This window comes from Gekko japonicus, unplaced genomic scaffold (assembly GCF_001447785.1).
Source record: "Gekko japonicus isolate JY-2015 unplaced genomic scaffold, Gekko_japonicus_V1.1 scaffold1178, whole genome shotgun sequence".
NCBI classification, from domain to species: Eukaryota; Metazoa; Chordata; class Lepidosauria; order Squamata; family Gekkonidae; genus Gekko; species Gekko japonicus.
In genome coordinates this window covers 579,994-591,320 of record NW_015160247.1, presented here as the reverse complement: position 1 = coordinate 591,320, position 11,327 = coordinate 579,994, and the positions used below count along the sequence as shown (strand labels likewise).

General features: G+C 46.1%; 1 protein-coding gene across 1 annotated transcript; it reads right to left on the bottom strand.

Moving 5' to 3' along the window:
• Positions 1-1,427: 1,427 nt before the first annotated feature.
• Positions 1,428-10,755, bottom strand: LOC107112739 (interferon alpha-inducible protein 27-like protein 2). The gene is made up of 5 exons (XM_015413932.1): positions 10,729-10,755; positions 8,813-8,850; positions 5,142-5,180; positions 3,746-3,904; positions 1,428-2,408 (listed from the first exon to the last, which is right to left on the bottom strand). Exons 2-5 carry the CDS (start codon positions 8,814-8,816, stop codon positions 2,323-2,325), a joined length of 288 nt encoding a protein of 95 aa, XP_015269418.1. The 5' UTR covers positions 8,817-8,850; positions 10,729-10,755; the 3' UTR covers positions 1,428-2,322.
• Between the last annotated feature and the right edge of the window lie 572 nt (positions 10,756-11,327).

Below are 11,327 nucleotides of genomic sequence, written 5' to 3'. Positions count from 1 at the left end.
CTCCGGCTCACAGATTTTTGTCTTAGCTCAGGAAGGATGGCTCCAGAGCAAAGTAATTTATGCAGTAGTCAAATTGCTCGCTCACAGCTTGAATGCCAGTAGCTCACAAAGTAGAATTTTTGCTCACAAGACACCACAGCTTAGAGGGAACATTGATGGTGGCCATGTTATCACTGGCCATCTGTATTACCTTGCCCTGCAGCCTGGGGAATAAAGCACAGAATGATTTGTACATTGCCAGAAGCTCCAGGTTGATGTGGTGCTTCCTCTCCTGTGAACATCAGGGTTGACTGATGAAATCTGTATTGCCGTGAGTGCCCCCAACACCCAAGGGAGGTATCTGTCATCAGGTGCAGAGTGGAAGGTGAAGGAGTGTATATATAGCACCTGAGGTGATAGAAAAACAAGTCTGTGCCGATCGTTGAGATGCTGATTGAAATGTCATAGGAACCATAGAAGCCTGGGGAAATGTACCACTAAAATGACTGCTTCCTCAAGAGTCTAGGGTAGCATATGTGACCACTGCGAGCACTAGAAGTAGCTGGCTAATGATGACAGCCAGTTGCAGCATGTGATGGATGCAGCTGATCTGAGCTTCTGCACATGCTTCGGGGTTTCATCCATGTTCACTGAGCAAACATCCCATCCTTGTCCCACCAGCTTAAGTTACAGGGACAAACTTGGCAACCCTCTTGTGCTGCTTGGCTTTGAACTGTGTCTGCCAGTGCTTCAAGAACTTAATATCCACACCGTAAGAAACCTCAGTGAAGTACTTAGGAAATTAGCTTTCATGTTGTTATGTACTTTGAACCTTCACCAAAACTATATTGTTTTAAACCCCCTTTTCTATAAGCTTATTTAGCTTTCTAGTGTTTTGTTGCTGTATGTCAACTGGTAATCTTGGTGACATGATCAAAGGAGGGTCTTGTTCCAGGGTCTCGGGTCTGAGACGGGAACAGTTCACTCAGAACAAGGCAGGGCGGCCTTGACAGCAACTGAGAGACCAACTCTTGGGGTATGAACTTCTGAAAGTCAAAGCTCCCTTTGACTTCCGAAAGCTTACGTCCAGTGTTCCCTCTAAGCTGAGTTAGTGTGAGCTAGCTCACAGTTTTCTAGCCACTGGCTCACACATTTTTTTGTCCTAGCTCAGGGAGGATGGCTCCAGAGCAAACTAATTCATGCAGGAGCCAAATCGCTCGCTCACAACTTTAATGCCAGTAGCTCACAAAGTAGAATTTTTTGCTCACAAGACTCCACAGCTTAGAGGGAGCATTGCTTATGTCTCCAAAATATTGCTGGACTCAAATCTAACTAGGAAAAAAAGATGTTGGCGAGGGAGGAGAAAGTCGAATGGAAAGTTCACATGGAAGTTGTTCAAAGAATAATATTGTTGCTTTCCCTAACCACAACCTCCTATGGTAGCTTCATGTTGAGGCTTTCTCTGCCCAGAGCTCCAGAGTGGATCAGAGCGACCTCATTACCCTGCTGCCTTGGTCTGCCAGGGAGGAAAGTGCCCCTGTTGCCAGGATACAACCATACAATTAGTTGATTTTTGTAAAAGTTGAAGATTTTCTTCCTTTCATTATATATTTCAGTATGTTTCACTCAATATTAGCCATATTGCTACATATCTTTATTTTTTTTAAGTCAGACGTTTACAATGTTAGTGCTGAGTATCCTGCATGATTGGTATGGTGATGTATAGCTCCATCTTGAGAAAATGGGATAATCTTTTATGATTTCAAATAACCCTTACAATGCATCCAAACATAGGCACAATTATAAATAGGCAGTCGCCCCAAAATGGTCTTGTTCCGACTTGACAATTAAAAGGTGTTACAGTTTACCAACACAAATACAGAATTGCTCGCCATTTGCATAACAAGTTCTTCAACCCATCTCTCTCCATTAACTGTATTGGACCACCTTCCATAAGACAGGAGTTTCATGGTACACTTTTTCTCCCTCTCGGGAGGCCCAGGATCACATTACATTATTTATTTCCACAGAATTTAAGTCTAGCATTATAACAGGCACTACTACCCCTCACAACACAGCATTTTTTCCATCCCGGCATGAAGCTACTGAGACTATAGCAAGAGAAGCTCCCATATAGATACACCCTTAAAGAGTTGAAGTGAAAAAACTGCAAGGAAGAAACAGAAACCTGAAAATAGATTTTTCTGTGCCAGCGAAGACAAGTAGCATGCACCTCTTCACGTTAGAACGGATTTCTTCTTAGGTATTAGCCAAGGCTCATCCAGAAGCAGGCAGCACGGCACTCTTCCTCTGCAGAGCCTAGAAGGACTCTTCCAGCTTTCTTTAGAGAAGGGCAACCAGGAGCGCTCCTCCAGTTGCTCCGCCTGCTGCCCCTGCAACGTAGGTAGCTGCTGACATACCTGCAGCACCTGGGGTGAGAAGCGAGAGAACATATTGCTGTGAGATCTTCTAGTCTGCAGCCTTGATCTGCTTTTTACTTGCCTCCGATCATAGCATGTTTGGGGCAATCAGTCCTCACTGCCAGTTTTTATGTGGAACTTCCCCATGTGCATCCTACCTTCAGTTTGCAGCATTTCCCCCGTTTTTTGGCACTTGCGCTATAGCGCTATATCACTGAGTTGCTTAATTGGTTACCACCTCAAGAAGCCCACTGGCAAATCACCGCTTGCATACAAATATGGCCTTCGGTTGGTTATCTGCTTTCCCAAATGTGACTGGTTGTTTTGATTGGCTGTCCTGTCTTTCCATCCCTTTTTGAATTACAGACAGTAGCTGAAGTATTCTGCACAGCTATGATTATGCCTGATGACATGACTAAAGTGATGTTGACTTGTAAATTAATGGTTAAGGTTCTTCAAAGTGCCCTTACGCTGTTTTGTTGTCCTGTTTGTGAAGGGCGGGTATGGAAGAGGGAGTGAGGGAGAAGGTGGGGGGGGATAGAAGGCAGGCAGACACAGTCTTCAGTAATTGATGAGCCTTCTGATTATCAGTTCTGTTCCTGAGCTTTTGTGTCTCACAGCTTCAGGCTGAGGATGGACTGGTGCACAGGCAGGGGTGGCCTTGGCAAAACAAATGACACAACCAGCGACCAAGAGGCAAGAGCACACAGTGGGCGTGCACGCACACACTTATGAGGCAGGCAGGGGCAAGCCATGTGTATCTCTGTGCTGAGCTGAGGGAGAGGATGGAGAAGGCGAGCTGAAGAACAGGGTGGCATGGCAGGGGGGTAGACAAGAAGTACAACACTCAGCGGGGAGAGGTTAAAAAGGAAGGCACAGGGGAAGAGCCATGCTGCAGAAGAAGTGAGAGGGACTGGCTGACGGGTGGGCATGCTCTTTGAAGGAATGTTCCCAGTGGGACTGAGGAGAAGAGGCACAGCTGCTTGTTGTCTGCGTTAGGATCAGCCATTGCAGGTTCTTTTACCATGTGCGCAGTACATCACTGGCACGCAAATCTTTTAAAAATCACCACCCATCCCACACCAAAACAAAATGGCAAGGTAATAAGAAACTGCTTTATAGACTGGCAAAAACCCAAAATCAAGCCATTTTTAAAAAATTGAGGGAAAGCAGCTTTTAGGAAGCTTGTCGACAAAGCTGTGGGGAAATGATGAAACAAAACGTGGTAACCAAGCGAAATGAAAAACAGAACATTAATGCACTCTGAGAGACACTCGTGAATTAGGTGTCATTCTCATCATTAGCACAAACCCTTGGTTCATCACAAAGTGACTGAGGAGACATACCGATTGACTGCAGCACGGCCACGAGGCTCCCGGCAGCCACTCCTCCACCGCTGGCAATGGCAGAGGTCGACATCCAGCCTGCAGCTGTGGATCCAGCTGCAATTCCAGCTCCAGTAAAACCCAGCAGCCCAGCAAGTGGTGGGACCGCGGCTGTGGCTGCTGCCGTCCAAAAGTGCAATATTAGTTACAGTGTGCTTAATACTTGCTATCTTGCGAGGACCTCCTGGCAGCTCACAACAGATTACAACAAAATGAGAACAGCAGGAAGACACAACCCGTAATAAAACTGGACGGCTGTCAAGAAAACAGTTGCAACTTGCAAGTTGCTCATTAGCCAAGGAAATCCTTTTAAAAGGTCTTTTATAGTACAATCTAAACTTAAAAGAGGCTTTTTATAAAGACCTCTCGGCAGCTGTGAAAGTACTGAGAAGACAGACGGCCCCCCTCCCTTCTAAATGTCTGGTACTGCATCTTGTGGCCGTTCTTCTTGCTCTGTGTACCCCCACTGTCAAATCCCAGAAGATGACTTCAGCTTCCTGGTAAGGCCACACAACATAACCTGTGGTGTCCTTGATGTGGGATTAGAGTAAGGACCAGCGTCTTGATTATGCCTGAAACCACTGCTGATGAACCCTGCTGCTGACAGCTTGCCCCTCTCAGCAATCTGGCACCCAGGGTCTGGCCCACATGCAGCTCCTTAACACAATAAGAAGACCGGATACTGTTGAAGTCTAATACTGTGCCAGTAAGGCACTAACACCTGTAGCCAGATCCTTCCCATCTAAGAATGCCCCAAACCACCACTGCCACTTGGCCTAATGGATCAAGCAGTGATGGCCACTGCATTTGCTGCGACAATGAACACTTTCGTCGGCAATGATAATACTATATAAATACAAGCAGGAACCTGCAAGGACTTGTGGGAGGCATCTCATTTTCCCCTGACCCACTGTTTCCTCTTCCCCTTTCCTGAAAGCTCCACAGCTTCTCCCCTTCTCCTGCTTCCTTCCCGCCCAACAGTGAACCGACATTTATCTGCCCCAGTTGTGTGGTGCTGGCCAGGCCACTGAGTCAAACCCACTTTCATGGTCAGGAACCCTCAAGGACTTCACTTTTCCCTTCCCTCTCTCTCTCCTCCTGGCGACCCCCAGCTGCTGTGGCTTGTCCCTCCCCCCAGCACTGATGCCAGTGAGCCTGCGCATGACTCCTGGCCTCTGCTGTTGGGCCTGCCAAAGCTTCTCACCTCCCCCCACCCCCGCCATCAAGGAAGAAGATGGTGGTGAATTAGTTTTTATCAGCTTTGTCCAGATGTGTATTTAAGTATCCACAGATGCCCCCCCCCTCATTATTAGATATAGAGATAATGCCATTTAGAGGTAACAAACCTACAACTTACCCAAGCCAGCCACGGCTCCGAGCATTATTCCAGGCAAGACTGCAATTATGGAAAGATATTTGAGCAAGAGATATTCAAGATATGAGCACAAGGGACAAGGTAAGAGCTTCAGCTAGCAAGCCTGGTGTCAACCGGATCTCAGCCAGAGCATGCTTTCTGAATTAAAACTGATTCAGGGGTAAAGTACACTTCCCCAAAGCTTTTCTTTCTGGGCCAAACAAGCAGACCTGCCCACCCATTTTAGAACTGCAGCCATGGAGGGCCCCTCGCCAATTCAGACTGGGGCGGCTACGACACACAGACAGACGGATTTAACTAAGCTTGACTTTGCAGTTTTACCAACCCCTGTTATTAGGCCTGGAGGCAACGTGACAAAAACAGTCTCTACCCCTTCTTGCCCCCAACCGGAGGGGAAAGGGGGGGGGGGGGGGGGGGGGAATCTGAACTTTGATTTGGCAAACTAGGGCTGCAGTCACACACACTAAAAGAAAAATCTACTTTCAATGCACTTTCCAACTGGATTTTGCCAGTTCACACAGTAAAACCCAGTTGGAAAGTGCACTAAAAGTGGATTGTTTAGTGTGAATTACAACACCGGAGAGATAAATGCCCATCTCCCATAACCGAATGGATTGACAGCCTTAAAACCTTATCAACGTTTGAACATCATATAGACAACAACTGCGTATGAACATATTTTTAGATATTTAGAAACCCTTTATAGATGCTTATGTGCAGACTTGCCACCATTGCTGGCTAGCCCAATCTCTTCAGATCTCAGAAGCTAAGCGGGGCTGGCCCGGGTAAATATTTGGATGGGAAACCTCCAAGGAATACCAGGGCTGTGACATGGAGGCAGGCAATGGCAACTCAGCTCTGAGGGCCTCTTGCCTTGAAAACCCTACAGGGTTGCCATAAGTTGGCCGTGTAAACGTAAAGGTAAAGGTTCCCTTGCTTGAAAGCCAGTTGAGTCCAACTCTAGGGTTGCGGTGCTCATCTCCATTTCAAAGCCGAAGAGCCAGCGCTGTCCGAAGACGTTTCCGTGGTCATGTGGCCGGCATGACTAAACACCAAGGCACACGGAACGCTGTTACCTTCCCACTGAAGCTGTACCTATTTATCTACTTGCAGTTTCTTGCTTTCGAACTGCTAGGTTGGCAGGAGCTGGAACTAGAGACGGGAGCTCACTCCGTCATGCGGCACCCGGGTCTCGAACTGCTGAACTACTGACCTTCCACAGCCTGCAGTTCAGCGTCTTAACCACTTGAGTGCACCGCAGCTCCAAGTTGGCTGTGACTTAATGGCAAAAAACAACAGCAAAGGGAACGGAGGGTCCATTTCTGTTGACCATCAGTTAGTCCCCAGGAAACATGCAAGTACACATAAACATCCTCACGGATCAATGAATACTTTAAAACAAAACAGATACGAGTAATTACTTCCTCCAAAAAAGTGAATAACTGGACACACCCAAAGCGACTGGACATACCCAGGGGATATGATTAAGAAATGTGTCATGTAAGTTTCAATGCCAGCAGACACTTTACTTAGTCTTTTACTCAAAAGGCACTGTGGTCTCCAATATATCCTAAACATAATTTTTTGCTGAATAAGTTGCAGCTTGAGATCCATAGGAACAAGAAGTATAAAATTTAGGGTCATATCACATTACTTTGGCAAATAGGGCGATATAGATGTTTACTCCATTAATTCCTGACAATATGCATTTCATTGATTAATTAGCATCAAATATTTATAACCAAATATTGTAGGTATCATTTTCTGCATTGATTCAATGATATTTTACAGGAGTAAGGGAGACTCTGGAACACTTAGTACTGCAGGGCCTATTTAGACACCAACAGAAGCTGCAGTTGTAAATACTGCCATTCAGCAGAGAACAAACAGCAGACCTCAGCTGAGAAAATGACAAAACCTCATCATCATAGTCTATTAAAAAAAAAAACCTGTCTAAGCCTTCCACACACACAAAATTCTTCCCAATTTTTAGATCTGGATTGGCCCATAATGTTAATTTAGTTTATGAAAATTGGTCAAACTGATATTGGCATGACATTATGCATCGTAATTCTCTAGCTGCAGAAACTGCGGGAGAAACAAGTTCTATGGTAGCATAAATAGACCCTAATACATTCCGTTTAAAGAGGAGCACCAGACAATCTGTGTTACAGCTCACATGAAGATGGGGGAAATCAGTCACATTGCTATTGCCCCATTCTGGACAAACTGGTTAATGGGGAAAAACACAGGACAGTGTTAGGTTGTCAATGTCAACTCTGCTGTCATAAAGCAAATGACTGGTTGTTATTTTGGGAGCTATTCCAGAGGAAACCAAAAAAATCCATAGCAACTTCACAGAGAAAGAGTATTAACACACATTGTTCAGCAGTCACTCAGGGTTAGGGGCTGCCATGACAGTATTCCTAGTGGATTCCTTACTTCTTCCAAATTTGTTTTGAACCCCATCAGTTCCTGCTCCTGATGTCCCTCACCAGCTTGTAAAACAGTTTGATTCGAGTCTAGTAGCATCTCAGAGACCAAGCAGAGTTTCAGGGTATAAGCTAAGGTCAGCAATGGAATGACCTGGAGGGGCATCGCTGAAATTTGATGGCATATGTCATGTTGGGAGATAAACAAGCGAATGAACCTGAGATGGTATGGCTGGTATTGTTAGGTCTGGTTATTGTTTTGTCAGAGTGGATATCCACTCTCTACATCAGACAAACAGGCCAGTCCCTGTGCAAAAAAATAAATGGACACAAATTTGACAATAAAAAACACAAAACTCAAAAGCCAGTGGGAAAACATTTTAATCTTCCAGGTCATCCATTGTTGACCTAAGAGCAGCAGCTCTCAAACAAAGAAATTTCAAGGGGGAATTACTAAACGAGGTTGCTGAACTTGAGTTCGTTTACAAATCCAGAACAATGGGTTGAATAGGGACAGAGGATTCTTTCCCCACTACAGACACTGATTATTATCTGCCCCCCACAGGCATTTCCCCTCTGCTCTAATCAAACTGATTGCAATATTCACGGCACCTCTCTGCATTCTTTTACAACACCCCTCCCGCCTTCAGACTGGAATAAAAGGACTCTGAGATCTCCATCTCTACTCCCGTCTGAGGAAAGGAGCTTTGAGGCTCCAGAGCTCACATCCTGGTCACTAAGGGTGCTCCTGGACTCGTATCTCACTGTTTCACTGCAGGCCGACATGGCTACCCTCTGGAAGTCTCACCCGCTTGTGTTTCACAAGGGGCAGGAGGAGAAACTGGCTACGGGAGACAGACTGAAACACAGGCCTGTATTTTCCTAAGTTACAGGACAAGGGCAGGCCACTGCTGGAGGCAGCCTGCCTTTGTCCCAGTCTCAATCCCACCAAGCAGAGGGGGTTTGAATAATAACAACTGCTCTACCTGTTGGATGTCTGGCTTATGGGGATTTGGATGTGTTATGCACTAAAATAAATTGTTCAGCTAATAGTACCCCTTTCCTGAACCAATCTTAAGGTCATTTTACCTTGGGGGTAGGGAGGAGTGTCATTAATGGGTTGATCTCATGACCATATAGACTATGGGGGAAGGAAAGAAAAGCCATGGGGGTGGGGGATACAAAACAGTATTTTAGATGAAGGAACTCTGAAGCACTCACCCATTTTTTTATTCTTCTTTTACTTCGGGTCTGATAAACTGTGCATGAGACAAACAAATTAATAGAAATTGAGCTCAACTAGAAACCCAGAGACACACTGCAGTAAGTATCAGTATGAATACACCGACATTACAAGGAAAAACAGAATTCTCTAACATAAACCACGTTTTCTCCAAGGAAGCCCAGAAAGAAAAAGTCAGTTGCAAAACTGAACTAAAGTAACTTTTCCCATGAGAAGTTTCAAGAAATTGCAGAGAGGCCTAAAAACCCACTTAGGCAAAACCAGTATTAAAGACAAGCCATCTCAGCCCATTTCCTTACTTTGGTGACTTCCACATGTGCTTTTTGTTTGGGCTCCCAACTACCACAAATGATTCCTGAACTTCCTCACAGCTTTGTTGAGCATCCATTTTCTTTCTAAGTTTCCTCTGCTCCAATTTTTCCTGTGGGTACGCAGCATTTCCCTACCTTCTGTTGCCCAGAGCTATCGACCACTGAGGCACCATTTTTTCTACCCCATTCCCCCACAGCCACCATTTCCTTCCCCCTAAATATAAACCCTTTTTAGAAATGAAAACTGGACATTCAGGGAAACTGGGGCCCTTTCTGCACTCTCCTTTTAACCCATGTTCACCGTGGTGTCCACCAGGCAATTCTGCACTAAAATCGAATCCAACCTTTTTTTATTCTGTCCTCTCCCGCACTCCCAGCGCGCCATTCTGCATTACATTACCTCCCTTCAGTGGCCATCCTGGTTTCAGCCTGCTATTGCCCCGGGTTATTTGGATGCTATTTTGCTGTGGACTTCACATTGCTTCAAACTGAACACAGAAAATCTGGAGTGGCAGGCAAATGCGGAAAGGACCTAAAAGATTAATTGCTATAGCATTATAGTGATCCAGGTATTGCTGGATTCCCCCCCCCCCAAATAAGTTCCTAGCCCTTTTCATTGCTCTGATTACACCGATGCCCCATTAGCTGGCAACAAGAAACTACAGGAGATCATCACTATGTGGAAGACACCATCTAGAAAACCAAGGAGATAATAAAATCAGTCCATTAAACACTCCCCATACAGGAAACTTCGATACCAAGCCTGGACATGTCTGTTCAAAAATAACACTGCTTTCAATAATGAACATATGTGCAGAGTCACAGCTGTCATTCACAGTCCAGTTTACGATTCTTCGAAGTTTAGTTGCAGCTGCTAAAACGCAAGCTTTTTTCTGACCTGAGAAACCTTAACCTAACAGAAGTCCCGTAGATTCTGCACAACTCTTAAGGTTTGCCCTTAACCACTACAGGACAGGCACTGAGGAGGGAAAACTCTTCCCAGCAGGGAGATGCAATCCAAGAAAAGTTCAAGGAGTGCAGACTGCTATCTAAGGAAAAGGACATAAGAGGCTTGCAATAAATGGGGGAGGGGGAAGGGAGCCACTTACTTAGATGCTCCACCAAACCCTAAATTCCAGCCAGCTGGGAATTGCATCCCCTACCATTGCCCCAACCCGGACAGCCCAGGCTAGCTTAAGCTTGGCAGATCTCAGAAGCTAAGCAGGGTCAACCCTGGTCAGCACTTGGATGGGAGACCACCAGGGAAGTCCAGGGCTGTTATGCCGAGCAAGGCAATGGCAAGCCACCTCTGAACATCTATTGCCTTGAAAATCCTACAAGGTCATCATAACCTGGCTGAGACATGACGGCAAAAAAAACCCCCACCCCTTTCCCTGGCCAACAGAGTGACAGGCAGGTAAGGCAGCTTTCGAGGCAAACTCTTCCCATATGAACAAAAGATGCCAACACAGGAAGCAAAAATTATCTTCCACTTCTCCTAACACCCGCCTTCTCTCCTGGCAACATCTGTTCCATCAGTTCCAACCCACTCCTTCCCTGGAGAGTCAAGTAAACAGTGAGACCTCTGTGCTGTTCTCCTCTCACCGCAGAATGCTTTCCTTCTGAGAGGATCTCGCTTCTTATAACCCTGGGGAGGAAGGGAGGCTAACCACAGATGGCAGCTGACACCAGTAAGGAAGAGCAGTTGAGTAGCAACAAATTGCATGCAGTATTTCCTGCTAACAAGCCACGCCCCCACAGACAGAAGTTAAGTTTCCGTTTCCTGGCCCCCTGCTGGTACATTGGGAAACGAAAGAGAAACATGGCTTCAGATGGCACTCCAGGTGTTCCATTGTTTGACCTTTGCTTTCCTGTTGCTTGGAGTGCTGATTGTGTAACCCCTAGCTAGCAATGGAATGAGCCAGTAAGGGGTAGAGGCTGTTGATGCCGAAGGGTGCAGACTGTGTGGAAAGCAAAGGGGGGAAGCAAGACTGCCCTGCTGGGGAGTTTAAACCTTAATCTCCCTTAAACCTTAATCACCTAAACCTTGTTGCACTGGCGGGGGGAATTTGGGGGGTGTTCTGGGGGTGGGCAGGGATGCCCCCAAGCCCCACCCCCAAGTGTGGCCACCACCCAGCCACCCCATGGGGGATCAGCCCCACGGCCTCCACCTTGCTTGCAC